We start from the raw sequence: 21,878 nt of genomic DNA on the forward strand, positions 1-21,878 counted from the left end.
CTTCTCAAAAGTGTTAAGGTTGTGAAAGAAGACTGAAAAACTGTTCCAGATTGAAGGAGACAAGAGATAGTACAACTAAATGTACCATGTGATCCTGGGTTGGAATGCTGCGATGGAGAGGAATATCACTGTGGCAGTCAGCAAAACTTGAATGCAGTCTGTGGATCAGACATCATTATTATGCCGGTGTGAATCTCCTGAGTTTGATGGTTGTACTATGGTTATTTATGTAGGAAGCATCCTTGTTATAAGGAAATACACATTAAAGTAGAGATAATGGGGTATCATATCTGCAACTTACTTTCAAACGGTTCAAAAAATATTTTGGTTGCAATTACATTGAATCTATAAATAAATGTAAGGTAAATGAACATCTTTATAATGTTGAGGCTTCCCATCCATGCACAGACAATGTTTTACGATGCTTCGACATAACGATTTTTCAACTTAATGATGGTACTCATGTAACAGTTTTGTTTTTCACTTTCAGTAGTGTTCTTATTACATAAGATATGCAACACTTTATTATAAAATAGGCTTTGTGTTAGATGATTTTGCCCAATTGTGGGCTAAAGAAAGTGTTCCGAGCACATTTAAGGTAGGCTAGGCTAGGCTATGATGTTTAGTAGGATGAGTGTATTAAATGCATTTTTGACTAATTATATTGTCAACTTACAGTGGGTTTATCAGGATGTAACCACATCGTAAGTCAGGAGAATCTGTACATTATAGAGTGCTCCACTTAACGTAAGATCACCTTAAATGCCTCTTGATGTGGTCTAAAATTTTCTCCATGAAGATCTTGTACATCTTTTGTTAGGTTTGTTATTAGATATTTCAATTTTTTATGCTATTGTTGAAGAGATCTTTCTAAAAACTTTCATTTCTGTTAGCTGTCAATATACAGGAATACAACTGACTTTTGAATACTGAATTGTGAATGTAGTAACTTTGCTAAACTCTATATGTTAACTCAATTGTCTGCATATAGTCATGTCAACACATCAAAATAATTTTCTACCTCTAGGAAAAAACAAACCCAGAGAATTACACTGACTATAGCTAATTAAAAAATACACAATGGTTGTCATCTAAAGAGATGTTTATAGTTGTACAAATACTGTAAGCAGCCCAATCATAGCTGGGAATAGTGTAGCCATAGTACCGTATTTAAATTAAATCACCCAAGGAAGGGAGGTGCAGTTCTATTTGCTTGTAAGATCACTAGGCAACAAGTCTCTTGCAGGCATCATATCATCTTCACCTCTGTATCAAAAGAAATACATTGCCTAAGGTACACTAAAAGTAATTTTAAATACTCATAAATTCTAGTTCAGTTCTAAGCAAGTAAAACATACGTATCTAGGGAAGTTATGATCAACCCTTCAGAAACTTGAACACTATGCTTTCCACAAAGCTCTCTCACGGTCTGGAAGCTCTGAAAGGACTCCCCACTGCTGCCCGTGCCCTTTGCTCACACCTCTATGTGTCATAAACAACTTCCAGATCAATTGCTTCCACCACATTATTGGGGAGCAGGACACAGTGCATCCTGTGGGTACTCTAGAAACGGCAACCTCTTTTCAGGAAATATTTACCTACTGCCGTCAGGAAACTAGAAAGCATCTACAGGCTGATGGATCTAAGCTGGACAAAATGCTAGGGTGCCCTAAAGGCAGAAAGAACCAAAAGTAGAACTCTCACTTGTGAGGTTTAAGTGAATGGAAATAGGCCATTTATTATATGATATATTCTTTGACTGGGTTATCTCCACATATTAAAAAAAAACTAAGAGACTGGCCGAGCCCGTGGCGCACTCGGGAGAGTGCAGCGCTGGGAGCGCGGCGACGCTCCCACCGCGGGTTCGGATCCTATATAGGAATGGCCGGTGCACTCACTGGCTGAGTGCCCGTCACGAAAAAGACAAAAAACAAAACAAAACAAAACAAAAACTAAGAGTGATTAAAAGTATAATTTCTACATTTTAGTATAACACGATGAAGTAGTTCTGGAGATGGATAGCTGGTCGTGACTGAAGAACAATGTGAATATACTTAAATGCCACTGAAATATAAATACACTTAAAACTGGTTCAAACAGTAAATTTTATGTTATGGGTATTTCACCACAATAAAAAAAATTTTAAAGGTGCACTTTCTATTGTTAAATACTACTTGATATTATTTAGTAATCACATAGTCATTAAGAGCACCAACCATCAAAATCTGACAGCCCCGTGTTTCAGATATGACTCTGTCTATTATACCTATGGAACTTAGAAGCATGTCATTTAACTAAAGCTCAATTTCCTCATCTATAAACTCAGTTTCCCTGCTTACCCACCCATTCTAGGTTGCTGAGAACTTGAAATGAAATAATTTATGTAGGTACTTAGCAAAGTTCCTGGCACACAGAGAGGGCTCAATACATGTTGGCTCTAATTATCTTTTTAGGTTTTCATGGCAGTATGATTCTTTTATATTTTGTGCAGTGAGAACTAAAAACAAGGCTTTAACACAAAAGGGCTAATTACTCATTTCTCCCTAGTCCATTAAGTCACACAAAACTATGAAACAACTTCCCCAAAAATATATTGCATATTGTAGTCAAAGGATGTATGAGCCTAAATGTTGAACACAAAGCCAATGGTTAATAACTTTAAAGTTTCGTCCCTTAAGAAGCAACAGATAAGCCATGAGAACTTGAAATAATTTAACAAGTTAATATATATATATATATTTAATCAAATATAACATGGCCATACAAAAGCATTTACTAGAAATATAATTCACATATACAAAAAGAGGCTGTTTTATTTTTTTTGTCCCTTTTATATCCTATTTTAGACAAAATGATGAAACCCAGAAAATAACAGGAATTTACTACTTCTAAAAACTGAGAATTTTATAAATGAAACAGATCTACACCTTCTCTCAAATTCCAAACAATGAGGCTTACTGAACTGTACCCTCAGAATCAACTTAAATACATCTTTGCTTGATTCAGATGAAATACACATTTTCAATGATTGACAGTCCAGGTAGAACAAGAATATACGATTCATACATCAAAACATTTCATACAAAAGGAATGATTTTAACAAAACCCAGACAATATCAAGAAGAAATGCAATGAATTTAAAAACGTCTGGAACAGGCATTTTTTGGGACCGTTTATAAAATACCAAAAAGTTTAGAACTGCTGAAAAAAAAAAGTTTATGTTAGAACAAAGCCAAGGGGTGAAAACTATCAAATGTATTAAAACTGCCATAAGCAGAGTAAGATGTAACTGAACTATATAATTTAGAAATAGGTTTAAGTGCATTTTCTTTGCACAATTTAATTGACTACCACATGTAAAAACTGGCAATTAATTAATTTGTAGATTTGCAATTTAATTAAATACAGATTTGCAAGCCTTTTGGCAATCATGCACATATTAAAAAGTTAACTGAATTGCCAACTGAAAAGTAAAAGTTTACATATATACCATAAAAGCACAAATGGTCAAACATGCCTATAAAATTGTGTGAAAACAACATATTCATACCAAACAAAGATCTTTTAGGCACTTACATTCAGAAACATTCCCTTTATAAATAAGCACTTAGTTTCACACCAAAAATAAAGCTGATTTTCCCCAACTGCACCTATTAATTGAGAACTGTATCATATATTAGGGATATTAGGCATTTTAAATGGACCATTTTATGGGGAAAATCAACTGAATTTTTAAAAATATGAATCTACCCATTTTATTCATAACTTTAAATTTCAGAATTTAAAGACAATTCCAGTGAGGCACAAATGTAGCCCTATCAAAACATTCTGCCATTCAGTATGACCAACAGAGGATAATACACAACAACAAAACGCAAAATCTATGAATTGGCAATCCTATACAAAGGGGACCCCATCAAACATTCTCACACAAAACAAACACAATACCATAAAACAAAACAACAATAAAAGAAAATTTGTTCTGAATTCTTACAACTCTATACAAATTGTGGGATTTCATCTTCAAGGTCTTCAAATTGTTGCATTCGTTTTAGCCTTGGTCTCTGACATGCTGGGTTCACATCAGGCAAGCCATGCCCCTCACAGTTCTCCTTAGGCTGACTAATCGGGTGCCCAGGACAAGCTGTTGCAGTGTCTAAGTCGTGAACTGATTTCACCATGTGTCCCTGGGCAGCTGTGCCAGGAGCAGCTGCTCCAGAGAGTGAAGCCACTTTCTCTTCACTCCCTCTGACATTGCTGGTGGGAGCATGTGGTTTATAAAACGTTGTCCAGTGTTGCGGCTGCAGGGTTCTGGGTGCTCTGACAGAAGCGAGAGGGTAGGAATCGGAGGACCGTCTCTCTGCCACCTCTCTTGCTGACCTGACTGGCTCTGTATGTGGCTTACTGGGCTCAGTGGCACTGAGGGAATGGTCCCCACTGATCCTGATGCTCGTCGTCTCTCCTTTTCCCTGGAGTGCACTGGGTACAATCATTGCAGTCTTCGCAGTAATGTTTTGTTCATACTGTTTGTCCTGAGTTTTTTCTAGAGTTTGCTGGTCAAAGCTATTGAATTTGGAACAAACAGTAGTAGGAGTGTCTTTTCTATTAACTCCTTCAAAGGCAGGATTCTTGCAGGACTTGTCTGAATTTACATTTCCCATATTTCTGCCATGTCTCTCATGAGGAGGACCTACAAGAAGTCTATCTACAGGCAAACTGACAGGTCTAACCCTGGTCCTTGGAGCATGCCTCTCCACATTGTTTGTTGCCCTATCGGATTTCAGAATAAGTGGTTTAGGAGTTTTATAAACATTTTCCGTCTTTTGGGAAGTTGATTCAATGATCTGGTCTATAAGCAAAAACACTTCGTTGTCTGAAAAAGAAAGAGATTTATTTAACTTTGTGGCACATGGTTAACAAGATGGACACTCTCAAAACAAAAGAAGCCTTACATATTTTTCCAATGTGATATTCTCAGTTATCTATGCAGAGGAGTTAAATATTCATACAGTATTAAAGGTTCACTATGAATAAAGAAGTTAGAATTTTTTTTTTACCTAAATCAACATAATAAACAGGTACAAAATACATTGCAGTTAGTAAAAAGACAAAAAAAAAAAAAAATCAAGAGACTTGCTGAAGTAATTTCTTTTTATGTTCCATGCATAAACAAGTATTTTCTGGGTCAAAGGACTGTTGGTGATTTCCACAGGCAGATGTTGGTAAATTAGCCCCGGAAAAGTTGTACCATTTTACCTGCTAACTAAATGTAGGTGTGCCTTGAATCCTAAGGATTTTACCAACTCACTTAATCTGCTTTTCCATTATACTCAACCCACAGTAAGAGCACATTATATCAACTGCCTTAGATGCTCTCCATATATGATCAACTAATAGAGTATAACATCCATTCCGTCACATTAAGGTTCAATAGTTTTATTTTAAGTAAAAAGCACCATTCTCCCCATTTGCTCCCAGATTTACTTTCTTCTCTAGTCTAGACAATGGTACATGTTTTCTCTCCTAGAACCCTCAGCTTCTCCTGCCTTGTAACTTTTTGCTGTGTCTGCCCTAGAAATTCCAATTCCAGGAAAGTTCTAGCCCTCTGCTCATGCTCCTCTTCACTGCTAGCAACATCAAATGACTGCGTGCCTTGACACCATCCTGACTCTGAACGCAATCCTTTTACCTGCTGCCCAGTCCCTCTCCCACACCTCGTGGGCAGTGGCTGCAGACAGGTGCCCACTGGGAGCACTGGAAAAATAACATTTATTATTATTACTATTCTTAATTGCAAATCCAGTTTAATGGGGCAGTGAACAAAGGTTAAGTTTAGAAATCAGATAGAACTGACTTTGAATCCTGACTGAACAATTTATCAGGGGCATGACTCTGGCATTATTTAACCTCTCTCAGACTTTAAGCTATGAGTTGCATGTGGCTAATGCTATGTACTTTTTACTGCAGAACTGCAATGAAGATCAAATCAGATAAATGGTCTCAAACAATAAGCACAGTGCTTAGCACAGAGCAGACAGATACTTGTGAATGTTAGCTCCCTTCCTTTTTAGATCCTATTAGGCTATGCTCATTGATATTTGATTATATATCAAATTTAACTTATATGGCTATATTTTGAAAAACCAGAAGTTAGCCTAATAACGTAGAATTACAGTAACAAACGAAAGCTTTTCCACCAGCTTGATAAGTACCAATCACTGCAACTAAAGTTATCATACAGAGAAAAACAGTGAATGAAATCACTAGTCAAGGAAATAAAAAAGACACATACATATGTGTGCTTAACACGTTAAAGGTAGGTCACAGGTAAAAGCATGTGAAAAAAATTTTAGGAGCCTAAATTTTTTGAATTTCAGAAATTTAGTTTGATTTCTTCAGCAGTTAGATAAATACACCAAACTATGGTAACAGAAGATGCTAAGAAATTGTCACATTTCTGCCTTAACTTTAATTGGTGGCAAAAAACAAAACTGTAAACAAAAAAATTTTCAGGAGCACAAAAAACATCTAGGAATTCCAAGATGTCTTTTATAAGAAAGATTATTATGAAGAATTACATTCATTTAAATGCATGGTTTACTAAAAGGCAACTTTCTCAATGGCTACCAAAGATTTGTTAACTAATAAAGCTTCATTCTCTGACTTCTCTCACATTGGCTTTTAATCATGGTCTACCAGCAACATTTTAAGTTACCAAACACATTTTTTTACATGGCCACTCACCAATGAGACATGCATCACATTTTTCTAATGCATTTTGCTTGTGTTCTGATTCCTCAAATGATGTAGCTGGTTCAAAACTTTTGCTTTCACTGTCTGCAGTATGGATATCCTGCTGATAGAAGAGAATTTTTAAACTTGAAGAAGCAGCACACACCTCACAATAAACAGTTCAAAGGTTTTTAACTTATTAACAAATTTCTTATATAATTCCATAAAGGCCAAAACTCACTTCCTTTGATGAAAAAAATAGTGACTTCATAGAATGTTCTGGGTCTCTTTCTTCTGGTGATAATAGAGGCTTCGGAAGACAGCCTTGATCAACCTGAGGTGCAACAGCACCTGGACTACACACAACATCTTGTGGCTGTAGAGACCCATCGAAGATCTTCTGTGAGTAAGTGATGAGGAACTCTACCAGCCGAGCCTGATGTGAATACTCAGCAAGAGAGGACATGGTGACAGGAGCGGTTGTGGGCCTTGGCCTAATGAGACTTGGTCCAAATATCACCCCCAGGTTTTTGGAGTTCATCTTGTTTTCTTCTGCATGATCTACTACCCTGCAAAGTAGAACCAAAAAGCTGTATGAGATTTGCCTATCAGAGTTCCTTGATAGTAGTTTGCTATGGATGGGAAGGGTAGAGGAAAAATGGGCTGCAGAAGTCTGGGGAAAGTGTGTCATTACACCCTAATAAAGCCGGGGGAGAAAGTCTAAGAAAAGGATACCTTTATTTGATTAAAATGTTGACCAGATACCACAGTGGGTTTCACACTACTGTATTAGGATAAAATTCAAGTAAGTAGAAGGAACTACTGCAGTTTTACCAAGAAGAAAAAAATACTCCTAAAAACTGCTCCTTACTCAGTATATGGTATATCTTCCCAGGTGCTTACACTGGAAACCAAAACATCATTGCCGATTTCTCTCTCAGTGCCCACAGCTGGTCCTCAAGCCTAGGTGATTCTCCCTCCTAAAGATTTCTCTGTTCTATTGCCACTCCCATTGCTCTGGCCTTACTGCAAGCTCTTATTGCCTTTTATTTCTAAGACTATTCAAGGAGATCTGAATTGCAGTAAAGACCTCCCCTCCAACCCATTCTCCATACTGCTGCCAGAAAGATATAACAGGCAAATCTGAGCATGTTAAATTCCTGGCTCAAAATTCTTTAGTGGGTACGGAAGGAAGATAGTCAGCTCATCTGCCAGGTATGTAAGACTTTATCAGGCCTCTCCCTAGTGCACTTCCTGCTACTGCTTGCTATGCTGTAGCCTAACCAAACTACTTATACTCCCCAAATGCAAAATGCTCTTGTGTCTTTGTGTCTGTTACCCACACTCTGCCTGGAATGCTCTTCTGAACATTCTTTGTCCACCAACCCACTACTCAGTTCTTTAAGTCTGACTCAAGGGCTACCTTCTCCCCACATCTTCTTCTGCATGCTGTGCATAGCTCTGTTAAAAAAGAATGATACTATACTGTGCTTGTCTGCAGGTCTGTCCCCCAAGCTGAGAAACCCAACAGATGGCAGAAACCCTATGTTTTCATCCTTGTTTCCCCAGCCAGAGCCTGGCCTATAGGAGGCATCTGAGGGAACGATGCTGGCTACATGTACATATATTCAATGTCTCCCTTTCCCTAACACATATTAGAAATGAAATGCTCATTTAAAAAATAACACCATGACATTATTAATCTGTGAACATTAAAGTGGGTAAGATGGTAATTTTCTTATGTTCATTTTACCACAGTTAACAAAAAAATGAGAAACTAATAATTTATCCACCCACTAATGGATGCTCTATGTATATAAAATTCTTACCGCTTAAGATGTACTATAAGGTAATGAAGACTGTTGAAATTTGATGCTGGCAATTGTCTTAAAAGGTCCTTGCTTTTTAGAAGAATTCGATTTATTTCTATATACGTATTTGGCAATTTTTTATCCTCAGGGTTATCTTTTTTTGTCTCTTGTTCTTCATTTACTTGTTGAATCTCTTTTGCAAGGTCTATAAATTCCTTGTACAATCGAAATAAAATAAATGGCTCTGGGAGCTAAAAAAATAAAATTACAATAGGAGTATCATTCGATTTTTATTGTTTATAGTCAACTAATATTGATAGCTACTGAATGATTTGGCATGTCCCTTTAGATTAACAAGATTGATAGATTTCTCTCTATATATATTTATTTATTTTGGCAGCTGTCTGGTACAGGGATCTGAACCCTTGACCTTGGTGTTATAACACCACACTCTAACCAACTGAGCTAACCAGCCGGCTCTAGATTAACAAGATTTAACAATCCTCTTTTAGAAATGTACACGTTTGCTACAAATGTAATTTATAAAGCGAATCTGAAATCATTGCCATAAATTATATCTATATTAGAAATGAGTTAATTGATAGTAAAACTCTACACTTAAAAAAGGGCATGATGGAATTTAAGAACTCTGATATGTATCCTATACCAATTACATTCATGATTGGTCCAAATTTAGCATGATCTTCAACTGTTTTATTGAAACAAACCTAGGACAATGCAAAAAAATAAGTCAAATTAATTAGAAAAAGCTGATAAACTGAATTTTATTGGCACAGAAAGAATAAAATGCTATAGGTCCCTGGTGTTTTACTTGGGCCAGACAGAAGATTAGCATCAGACAATATGACTGTCAACATTTTATTTATCTAATTTTTCAACACAATCTGAATTGCCATAAGTAGGTCAAAAGAAAAAGTTCCTCTCTCTAACTAACAAAGGGCATGCTATTTTGATCTACCCACAAATTTACCATAACAAATTTCAATGTTTTCACTGCTGCGTGATGGAAAATAGTGTATAATGTAGATGTCCTACATTATTGTTGGTGAAGTAGGTTCCCCCTTCTCTGGTTTTTCTTGCTGGTCCTAGAGAGGGGCAGCCTTGAGATCAATGTCTACCTCCACCACCCTGGGATCTGAAGGAAGTCACTTAAGTTCTTAAAGCTTCAGGTTTCCCACTCAGTAAATGAGTAAAATGAAGGCTACCCTAACATTGTTGTAGGAATTGAGCATGGTTTCCCCATGAAAGTCCTGGTCACATGATATTCCTGAGACAGAATGAGAGCTGATAGTATTGGACCCCATTCATTTCCTCTCCCTGACTGTCTAGAAAAGATAAAGATGATTCATTATGAGATTTATAGTCATTCAAAGGCGCTCAGCCTCCATTTCTCAGTTGAGAGTCCTGTAAAACGTGATTAAAGTGATATCAATAGTTTCCTGGGCTAACATGGCAGAATGAACAATTATACCTAATTTCTTTCCCTCCTGCAACACCACTAAAATACACAAAAGCCCACGAGGATTAGAAGAATAGGAGAGGAAACAAAAGCAACATTTCACAAGCTGAAAAGCAGATGAGTAAGTGCTGACTTGGCAATTCTGAGATAGATGAATTCCCAAACTGTGAACCAACATGATTTACAGAATTCTAAGGAGACTTGGGAACTGTCAGCATTAGCTCCTGTGATCCAGGGGGAGAGTGGGCTATCTGAGAAGGCTTAGATCTCTAGATCTCTGCCTCTACTCCATGCTCCTGAGCAACTTCTTCTCCAGAAGTCTGCAGATATCTTCTCTGAGTGGCGTAAAACAGACAGTCTGGATGATCAATGCCAAGCACAAGGAATAGGTGGGCACTGTCTGAAAATGGTGATCTAATGACTGTATGCGTGCTGAATGCAGAAATCTTGCAGCCTTCTGACCCCACTTGGCCTCCAGGGTGCTAGCACCACATTTCTAGGCAAGAAAAGACCCTTCTATGGGGTATCCAATCAGTCCATGAGCAGGGACCTAGATATATAGACATTGGGTGGTTTCCCCAACAGCCCACCTAGATCACCCTATAATAAAGCTCAAATATTTCAAAGCCTTCACAAGTTCAAGAGCTTCCAAAGAGATTTCAATCCCCAACTATTTCATTTTAAGCAGACAATCATGGAAGACAAAAATCAAAATGGGTACAAAAAAAACAACTTGAAGGTCTAGAACTATGCTGGCCAGTAGCCACATGTGCCTACCGAACACTGGAAATGTGGCTGGTCCAAATGGAGATGTGCTCTAAATGAAGAATGTACACCAGATTTTAAAGACTCAGTAGCCAAAAAAAGGTAGAATATTTCATTAATAATTTAAAAATACTGATTACACGTTCAAATGATATTTTTAGTATGGTAAATAAATATTAAAATTAATTTCACCTGTTTAACTTTTTGAAGCCCCCTCGTATATGTGACTTACATTTTCTACTAGACAGAGCTAGAGGATAAGCAGAGAAAGAAAACCTTGAGAAAAAAACCTTTAAAAAAAAAGCCTATGGATATCCTCAGGTAGATAAGATACTGCATTCATTAAAAAGAATGCTATAAAAGGAACAGAAAACCAGAGTTCCTGGAAATTAAAACATGATCCCAGGAATGATATAGTTTGCAACAAGGGAGGAAGATAAAGCTGAGGAAATCTCTTAAAACATGTTGAAAGAAACCAAAAAAACAAACAAAAAAATGAATAATAGAGGAAAGGTAAGGGAACTAGAGAACCAGTACAGGTTGTCAGGTATCCAAACAAGAGTTCCAGATAGTAAGTACAGAGAAAACAGACGGGAGGGAATGAGCAACAAAATAAAGAAAAGTTCCAAGAACTACAGGACTAACCAGACTGATAGAGCTCACGGGTGCCCAGAATGCAGATGAAGATGCACCCACATCAAGGCACATCACTGTGAAATTTTAGGATAACAGGGAGAAAACAAAGATTCTACAGGCTTTCAGAGAGACAAAACAAGAGGCCACACACACAGAGGCAGGAATTAAATGAGAAGGATGTCATGCTTCAAAGAGAACAAAAAACAATGCCTTCAAAATTCTGAAGAAAAATAATTTCCTGCCTAGAATACTATATAACCTTCCACCCTTTCTACACTATTACATTTCCATTAAAGACAGAAGAACAAAGACATTTATGAATAAACAAGGTTTCGAATACTTACTCCTATTTCACCTTGCTCAAGAATAGGCATGACCAAAACAGGAAAATCAACCAAAAACAAGGAAGCCGTAACAGGTGTTCACTCACAAAAAGGAGAGAGTAGAGAAGAAAGATCCCAGGATGACAGCTAGTCACCATATTAAAAAGGATCCAGATTGGAGCAAAAGAACTTCAGAGACCGACATGCTGAGGACGACCATCACTATTTTCTCTGCCACTGTCTCTTCATTTTCACTCAAGGACAGAATGCCAGCTGGGCCTGGCCCAGATCTTTTCAGCACTTGGCTCCTGACAATGTGCTGACTAAGTTCTGCAATCCCTCCATGAGCTGCTTTCTGAAGCCACTAAGATCATTTATTTCTCTCCACAGATGTGTTTTCTTTGCACCTACTCCTGCAAACTGCAGGTACGACAATGAGCACAGAAAAAGAAAACAGAGTAGCCCACTCCCTGACCATATTCTGCTAGATTTCCAGTACCCAGCTTATAGGAGAGCCCTGCCTGATGCCCCTAATATGGTAAATTTCATGTTCCCAGGATGCATTCGCGACTCCCGCAACAGCTATTTTAAAACATCTGTAAAGTCAGAGCCAGAGTATGATTCAAACACTGTTCTACTTACTGACTCTTCATATAACAAGGTGAATAGAATACTGGCCTTTCCTTACACAGACAGCTAGATTTATGCTTTCAAGTTAGTTTTCTAAAACTTATTAATACACTGTTTAAGAATAAACAACAGATACTAAAACTATTAAGAAAAGAGAGGGAGTTGGGGCTGGTCTATGGTAAGATCAGTTGGACAGAGCATGGTGTTATAACAACATGGTCAAGAGTTTGGACTCCCATAATGGCCAGTTGCCAAAAATAAAAATAAAAAACAAAAGAGAGGGAGTTATTAATATGGTTAAGAAAGACCTCTTAGGTAGAATTGGGAGGCTGCAACTTGGGAGAGGCACATAGGGGTCTTTTTAAGGTACTATATGGTAACATTCTATTTTTTTAAGCAAGGTAGTGGGAAATGAGTTTGTTTTTATTGTTCTTTAAACTGCATGTATATTTTATACGTTCTTTGAGCTGTATATTAATAATCAGAAAGATATTAACATTATTTATACCAATAAAAAAATTTATAGGAAATGTTATCAGTAAAATACAAATCATATTTTTGCTCTTTTTTATTTAATGGTAGGTTTCAAGGGTAAAAACTTTACCTGTCGAAGGTATAACTTCAAGACATCACAGATGTCATGTGGACTAAATTCTGAAATGTCTACCAAGTGCATTCCATTTTCCAAAGCTTGACACAGTTTTTCGGTTTTTATTTTGTTTCCACACACCCGGTAAATTCCCTTGAGTAGAAAAGGAAAAAAATTTGCAAAATTCTGCTTTAGTTAAATGATTAAATGTAGACATCTAAATATATTTGATGTGTCTACCTCTATTTTTATTGGTACTTTAGGAAAAAACGAGTCAAGACCACATGAGGTAACATTTTCCAAATAAATCTGCATAAATTCAATTATTAAAAGTGGAGAGTACCGTTTTTCTTTAAAGTCTCCTTGTCATTAAAACAAATTACACAGGCACTTATGTTTTTAAAATTTTAAGAGTTACAATGTACCTGTAGACATAAGGCTCTATTTTCAATCTCTGAGATACATATTTTGAGTATAAAGGGGATGCCATCTGGTTCCTTTTTTGCAATTTGTGTAAATTCTGCTCCAAATAAGTGTATTTTTCCCAGAAGTTTCTGATGACCACAAATGATGACTAAACTTTCCAAACATTTTCGGTGACAAACAAGGAGACACTACAAGAAAATGATAGTTTAAAATGATAGTTTAAAACTGTGCACAGCTGAGAAAACTACAGTTATAGTAGTAACATAGTAAAGTAAGATTAAAAGGTATTATTTGTGACGTTTGAAATACATTTCACAGTAAAACAAAATACAAAAATTATATAAGGTATGATGTAGTACAATTTATTAAAAACAGATTTGCAAAAGATCCAAGTAAACAAAATTAATAACAAAAAGCATAAAGCAAAAAGGATAAAGGGGCTGATGCAATTCCAGAAAGATCTTACCTCTTCACATTCAACACCTTGGAATACTACAATGCCTTCACAATCCCTACATTTCGTGGGGGATCTCCATTTGCGAAACTTGTGAGTGAGAGCTGCCTTTGACATCAACGTTTTCTTAAATGTTCCAAGGGAACTGGGTCCTTGCCACAGAAATAGGTTGGTATGTAAGAGTTGTAAGATGACAGAAAAACTATACCATATAATACTATATTTTAAATAATCTCTAGACTTTGCAATCATTCATATATTACAAAAACTATTATTTTAATAAGTCTGTAACATCAAAATAAGCATCAAATTTATAGATCTCTTACAAGGTACACAAATTTATCACATTTTAGCTATGAGTAAAAATCACCACCAAACCAACAAGATAATTCTAAAATAGCATGGCATGTTTCCAGAATTAGCAAATTTACAGTTACTAATACATTCTTTATAGACCTGGGAGGGGTATTCATAGACGGCATTACATTCTTAAAAAATGTATGAGGTTAGCATACAGCTATTATTTGCATTAAGGATAAAGCTATTCTTAATTCATTAGAAAATTACAGATAGGACTAGTTAGTTATATATCAATACGATACTGGAGATCAGATATTCCATTAATTTAGGAAATGATGCCAAAACAGGTATCTGGAGGTATCAAATGTACAAAACTAATTTATATGAGTCTAATTCAAGTCATTAAGGTAACTGACTTTACTTTTACATCCTTCAATACCCACAACCTTCCTTGTCTGCAAGTATACTTATTTACTTTTCCTGCTTGGCTTCTTGTATTGTTTCTTTTGAAAGGGCTTTTTCAGATTTTCTCATGCACTGTACCCCTTTAACAGTAAGTCACTGTCGTAGTTTTATGAAAGAGCACAAAAGCTAGCCCATTTCAGCACCATGCCAATACACTTTAGATCTAGTAGTTTTGCTGCTTATTCTTATACTTGTATTTGAAACGTTTTATTAATACATTATCAACCCATACTATAAGTAATTGTTGGGATATATTTAAGTCATTGTGATGCCTTTTGCTTAATACATACAGCAAAGTAATGATTCTTTCATAGTATACTATCTTTCTAATATCATGCAGTGCTACTAATTCAACTGGTTTAGGGGGACTTAATTCAGGTGAACAAAATACCAGCTTCTGAAGGGGAAGGTGGCTCTCTTTCATCTAAATCATCTGCAGAAGACATGGTTCCACTGGATGGAGTTCGTGGAAGTTTTCGATGAAAGTCTCCTAAAAGAAATTTGTGGATATAATTACCGACCTTTTATTGTTGAATTTTAGAAATGGGTAATGACAACATTTTTGGAATAATACAAATCATACTATTTTATTAGCTTCAGTGTAAGTATTTGCTTTCATCTTTCTCATATGCTGGGATAATATGGAATTCTGATACTCCTGAAAACAAAAGGGAATTTAACTAAATCTGATTTTGCCAAATAAATTTAAAACTGAGGATCATATATTTCAATGAGACCTTAAACTGCCAACTTCTGATAGTAGAGTATTAGAGATTGTGAGCTCCATAAGGATAGGTTGTATTTTCTTTTCATGCCTTATATCTAATATTTGACAGAGAGGCTGGCACAGTAGTAAAGTTATCATTATATGTTTGCTGAATTAAGTTATAAATAAAAGCATACAACAAAAAGCTTTTAAAATATACAAAAATCTTTGAATACCACAGTATAATAGTAACATCACATTTATGTTACTAGTAAGACAGGAGACTGGGAATCAGAAACAACAGCCCTGTGATCCCTGGAGGGCAGCTATGACCAAAGGATAAAGGATGCAAAGGACACTTCCATGTGTGTCAAAGCATGTCTGGAAGTAGCCCGACTAGCAGTGATGTTTATTTACTCCCTGCTTATATTACAAACAGGCTTGTGTCTAAGTAGAAGAATTCACTTCACTTTAACTCAAGGGCTTAATCATTATAAGTTCAGAGTTAGAAAAGCTTCTTTTAAATGATTTCAAACAATATCCTCTCCCCAAAAGGATTTTTCTTCACAATACACTTAAACATGGTCATCTAGTTTTTGTTTTAAATGTGTTCCCAATGACTGAGAAATCACAAAGGTCACATATTCCATTTTGAAACTATTGTAATTGTAATATGGCTTCTTTATTACTATTGAGCAGAAATCCGTTTCCCTCTAAATCCAAGCCTTTGGTCTTATGTTTCCCCAAAGGAGCAAACAAGCGCTCTAACTTTAATTCCTTTTCACTTCCAATATTTGAGGATAATAATGTCCTCAAGTCTCCTATTTCCAAATGAAGCATCCCCAGGTTGTCACCCATTTATCATCACATGATCTGGTTTCCAAATTTTGCCTTTATCACATGAAATCATACAGGATCCCAAATAATTTAGGGCTTACTCTAGGGTCATAATTTCTAGGGTTGGCTAGAACCTCTTTGTTTTTACAAAGTGCATTACAAACACTCAGTTAAGTATTTAGGCTCACATCTCTAGTGTGTCTCTAGAACAGCACCAGTTTTAAAGGAGGAGAAAAAGTGGCTGTGATAATCAGTCTACAAACCCCAATGCTGTGTGGAAACATTTTTCTAACTTTAAATTCAAAAGATTTATCTAAATAAATAAAACTTCTGTAATATGTAAAATGCTTTAAAAGGCCTTGGAATTTGAGGTGGGTTAAATCCCATAAAATATCTCCAGAGATCCTAGGAGGAAGGAATGTAGCCAGAAAGAACAGGACCAGAGCAGTCTTTGATAGAAAATTGAAGAAAGAGTGCCAAAGTAAGAATCTCATGGATTCAAGTGCTAGCTGCTTCTCCTACTAGCTGTATAGCCTATGGCAAGTTACTCTCTTAGAAGCCACTAAGGGAAAGTTCAAAATACCTACTCTGCCTCTCTGAGGATCATGAGACAATCTGTCTCAAAGTATCTTAAAGCACATTTATAAAAAATTAACAAGAATAATCGCAGACACAGGAACCGGGCTACTGGCATTGCTAGTTATAGCAACTTACAAAACAACCCAAAAGATAGATAATAATAGTTATGTTCATAGAATAGAATACTATTACAGCAGTGAAAATAAAGACAGCTACCCACATCGACAAGGATCTCAAAAAAAGATGCATGAAGTCACAAAAGAGTAGTATGATTCCATTTGTATAACATTCAGAAGAGGACAAAACTCCACTAGTTAAAGGGACTAAAAACATTTAAAATAGGTAGAAAGTGATTTTAAAAATTCAGGATAATGTTTTATTCTGGAGGGGAACAGGGCAATGTTATCAAGGAGGCATACACAGGAGGCTTCTAATGAACTGATGTTTTGTTTCTAGGCTGGGTGGTGAATAAATGAGGGTTTGTTTTATTATTTTTCTTTTTTTTCTCTACTATTATTTTTCTTCAGACTGTATATATATGTGTACATCCTCCTCTCTATGTATGAGCAGTTCATTATAAAAATAATGTAGTTAAAAATAACCCAGAAAAGGATTATTTTAATCATTCACTGAATTTTCACTGCTAGACCTAAACATTTAGGTACCTGGACTTATAGATTCTGAATCCAGAGATCTAGATTCGCTGCTCCCTCCAGTACTCTCAGAGTCACTAAACATCCCAAATGTCCATGGTCTTATAAAAGGACCTTTAAGAAAAGAATATTTAAAGTCAAAACTTGTTTAGAGGTGGATTTCATAAAGCAAAATATTGACATTATATAAAATGAGACCATGCAAATTTCTTGAAAAATAAATAGTTATTGACTTTAAGACAGGCAATGTGGCTACAACTGTCCCATAAAGTTACAACTTAAGGCCTGATATTTTTAATTCCAGAGCTCCAACTTATTTAATAAGCACACTTAAACTATTTGATCTTTCATAAATAAGAGCTCTCATTAGCGTGAAAAACTACCTGTTATATCTGCACCATTAGAGCATCTGTCCTCTTCAATTTTACTAGAACTGTCAGGAAGGCGTACAACGTCCTCTAAAGAGTCGGCAGGTCTATATCCAGAAGTTTGGGGAATATTTGTTAATTGTTTATTTACATTCCTAAGAAAAACCCAAATAAAACTCAGCAATCAGAAGAATGACTAATAATCAACCTATTTTTTTCTATGTTCAGAAAAATCTATTCATTTAATGAATGTAGATAGAGTAATTAAACTAACTAAATATTAAGAACAAACCATATTATATGACTCAGCCTCTTATAGGAGATGTGAATAAAACTTTTAATTATTTGTACTTATTACAGCTGAAACATAGAAAGGAGTAGAAAAGCATAGTTAATAATTCATGTCCTAGTTAAACTCTTCTAGCACAACGTCTGTGGAAAACATAGGTTAAATACTGTGGACATTCAAAATAGGTGTGACCATCATTTGCCTTTCCCAGAGAATTTTTAAATCTCAAAGAACTGAGGTGTGTGCCAAAATAGAAAGTTTTACTCTCAAGCAAGTTACATCTATTCCTTAAATATCTTTACTTAAAAGCCATAAAATAATATCAAAATAATTAGAAATTCTTAAAGTTAATTCTGCCAATGTTAGAAAAGATACCTCCTTAGATAGAAATTTAGCCATAAATGTTTTAGCTCTTGAAATAATTTCATGTATACGTTAATTCTCACCCATCAACTTTTTCTCCTTCAGTTGAATTTGTGGCCTTGACAAATTCACTGTACTCTTGGCCAGGATCATAGAGTTTGGCACTGTCACAGAGAGACTGTAAACTGCTTGCAAGGGAGGCAGCCTGCAGGTGCTGCATCTGGAAGAGGTTAACTGTTACCTATGGCCACAGAGAGAAAAGGCAGAATAACTCATAATATACAGAATTCTATGTAAATACAGATTGTTTCAATGACAGCATGAATAAAAAGGCCACACAGTGAAGCTTACAACACTGAATATCATTGTGAGCATACTATGTTGCCTGAAACTGTGCAAGGTCTAGACTGGGAGAAAAAAAAATCATTCTAATCTAATACCTAGGAGTGATCGTTTCCAGCAAAACTAGGTTTAAACTGAAAAGTTCAAAAATACAACCCCATGCCCCTACTGATTCACAATTTTAGGAGATGGATGTATTTCTGAGGATACTCAGCTCTGTACTCTCATGGTCTGACCACATCTGCTTAAACTCGTAAGTGAAAAACATGGTGGAAAAAAATCCAATCACAGCACTATGATTTTGACTGTTTCTACTTTTTCAATTCTGTAAAAACAGAAATGCTTTATTATTTATAATATTCAGTTTTTATTAGATATTACCTTGAATCTATTCAAAATAAATTATTCCACTGAGTTTCTACAAATGTCTAAATATACTTCACTACTACTCCTTATAGTAACAACTATAGCAACTGACAAGTGTATACAATATGCCAGACCCATTCTCAGACCTTTTCATGAATTGACTAATTTGATGTTCACAAAAACCTAGGCTTGGGCCGGCCCTGTGGCTCACTTGGGAGAGTGCGGTGCTAGTAGCACCGAGGCCACGGGTTTGGATCCTAATAGGGATGGCTGGTACGCTCACTGGCTGAGCGTGGTGCAGAACCATGCTGAGGGTTGTGATCCCCTTACCAGTACAAAAAAACAACAAAAACCTAGGCTTTGGGTATATTATGGCAAACAAATGAGATCTCAGTTCTCCTGGACCTTTACCTTCTCCCGAGGGTGGTAAGAGTGAGAGGAAACAAATCATGTTACAAGATACTTTCTGGTACTGAAAAATGCCATGAACACTACATAAGAATGTGAAATTATGGAGCATGATCAGGTATATGTTTGTGGAAGGGTACTTCAACCACTGCTTTGAAAAAATTAATGTGCAAATGAATCACCTGGGGGATCTTATTCAAATGCAGATTATTATTCCAAAGCTCTGTGTTGAAACCCAAGATTCTACATGGCTTGTAGGCCCTCCAAAGTAATGGTGGTGTGACTGGTTCAAGGACCACATTCTGAGAAGAAAGGCTTTCTAAACTTTAGTTTCCTCATCAGTAAAATGAAGCTAAAAACAATTACATTTACATTTTAGGATTTTATAAGAATTAAATGATTAGTATAGACAAAGAGCTTAATAAACTGACAGGAACATATTCAATCTTAGCTATCATTAGCTATTGTTTGAGATAAAGGGGATTTGTCAAAGGTAAATGGTTGCCCTAAATGACTTACAAGGTAATTTTTAAATCTGGGAATTCATAATTCTTTTAAATCATTTTATGATTCTGTAAGTTAATCAAATATTAATTAATCAAAATTTGGTAAATGAATGATATACAATTTTAAATACTCAAAAACACTTTAAGAAAGGTTTCAGATCCAGATGGAGTAAGCTCACTACCCTAGGGTCCCAGTGAATTCACTAAAAAATGCTGGACAGAAAGCACAGAACAGCTATCTGAAGACTCTGAAAAGTAAATGGTAGCAGGTAGATTGTGGATATGAACTACAATTCAAGGTTTGACCAATCCAGTGATATGTTTCCTTGCTCCCCTCTGCCTCCCACCATGTTTTCCAGCCTATACTCCACTCCTACACAAAAACAGTCTGCTTTCCAGACGTGCAAAATGGGTATGGACAGAAAAAGCTCCTAGAGAGGTCCTCTTTGGTCCAAGGAATGAAAGGGGATGGGAATGGAAGATGTGACTGAAAGAGAAGGGGAAACCCACTGGTTTCTTCTGTATGTTTGTTTTCTCTCTTGCCCCAGTTCCCAAGCAAGCCAAATCCCTAAGACACAATCTTGTAGCAGAAACAGTGATGGCAGTAGCAGCTCAACAGACACCTAAAATCCTTAAGGGAATCATCCTTTATGACAAATGAACTGAGTGGTCTGAAGGGTAAGGGGTTTGAAATTCCTTTTTTCTCTTTATCCTCCCCCTACCACTTGGCCCTGGAGAGCAGTAGAGTGGGTAGACTTCAGTTTCATGGCCAAATGACTAAGAAGGGAGTCAAAAAGGAGTTGAAGAGTGAACCTAACAAGACCAAATGCCTGCCAAAATTTTTTAAAGATCAATGTTCAATACAGGCTATAAACAGAACCCAGAGTCACATAAAGTAATATTGAAAATGTCTAGGATACCATCCAAAATTGCCACACAAAGGACCAGGAAAATCTCAACAGGTAACAGAAGAAAAGATAATAAACAGACACCAACTCTGAGATGACTCAGATATTGTGATTATCAGATAAAGACTCTAAAAGCAGATATTATAATGATTTCAAGAAGACAAACAATCTTGAAAATGGGAAGACAGAGTATCAGCACAAAAATGGAAGGTATAAAAAAGAAACAAAAAGAAATGTTAATACTGAAAACTAATATATCCAAAACAAAAAATGTACTGGATAGGCTGTATAGGAAAACGGAGATAATAAAGGAAAGAATCACTGAACTTGAAGACAGATCAATAGAAACCACCAAGAGAAAAAACATAGGGGAAAAAAAAAAGAGAGGACCTTCCAGACCTGTAGGAGAATAACAAAAGGTCCAGCTTTTGAGTCTCTGAGTCTGAAAAGAGGAGAAACAGTGCTACAAAAAAAAACTTCAAGAGACAATAGCCATAAACTTCCAAAATTTTGCAAAAGTCAAACTTGCAGGTTCAAGTTGTTTAGCAAATCCAAAACAGGAAAAACTGAGCATAATTCATGCACAGATACATCTTATACATCTTAATCAAACTGCTGAAAACCAAAGACAAAGAAAAAAATCTTAAAAGCAGCCAAAGAAAAACAACACATACCACTGAGGGAACAATGATTCAAATTATGACAGATTTCTCATGAGAAATATGGAGGCTAGAAGGCAATTTGTACAATATTTTTAAAGCAGTTAAAGAACTGAATTCTGTATTTAGAATTTTATATCCAGTGAAAATGTCCTTTATGAATGAAAATGGGATAAAGACACTCTCAGATGATGTACAACCAAGAGAATTCACTGACACCAGACCTGCTATAAAAGAAATGGTAAAGGAAGCTCTGCAGACAAAAGAGAAATGTTATCAGAGA

At 36.0% G+C, this 21,878-nt stretch overlaps 1 protein-coding gene across 5 annotated transcripts in view; it reads right to left on the reverse strand.

The window, feature by feature from the left end:
* Nucleotides 1–2,765: 2,765 nt before the first annotated feature.
* The window catches only part of ARHGAP29 (Rho GTPase activating protein 29), a 60,760-nt gene continuing 41,647 nt past the window's right edge, over nt 2,766–21,878 (reverse strand). For 2 of the 5 annotated variants that reach the window (XM_063104538.1, XM_063104533.1), the window contains 11 exons: nt 18,490–18,647; nt 17,770–17,909; nt 17,399–17,500; nt 15,003–15,101; nt 13,859–13,998; nt 13,392–13,580; nt 12,982–13,119; nt 8,562–8,794; nt 6,974–7,301; nt 6,745–6,856; nt 2,766–4,873 (listed from right to left, as the gene is read on the reverse strand). In XM_063104538.1, coding sequence (XP_062960608.1) covers nt 3,999–4,873; nt 6,745–6,856; nt 6,974–7,301; nt 8,562–8,794; nt 12,982–13,119; nt 13,392–13,580; nt 13,859–13,998; nt 15,003–15,101; nt 17,399–17,500; nt 17,770–17,909; nt 18,490–18,647 — 2,514 coding nt within the window. In that variant the 3' untranslated portion in view covers nt 2,766–3,998. The remainder of the gene's footprint in view (nt 4,874–6,744; nt 6,857–6,973; nt 7,302–8,561; nt 8,795–12,981; nt 13,120–13,391; nt 13,581–13,858; nt 13,999–15,002; nt 15,102–17,398; nt 17,501–17,769; nt 17,910–18,489; nt 18,648–21,878) is intronic. The other 3 variants (XM_063104536.1, XM_063104537.1, XM_063104534.1) reach the window with 3 other exon arrangements.

The sequence above is a fragment of the Cynocephalus volans genome, chromosome 8, assembly GCF_027409185.1.
Source record: "Cynocephalus volans isolate mCynVol1 chromosome 8, mCynVol1.pri, whole genome shotgun sequence".
NCBI classification, from domain to species: Eukaryota; Metazoa; Chordata; class Mammalia; order Dermoptera; family Cynocephalidae; genus Cynocephalus; species Cynocephalus volans.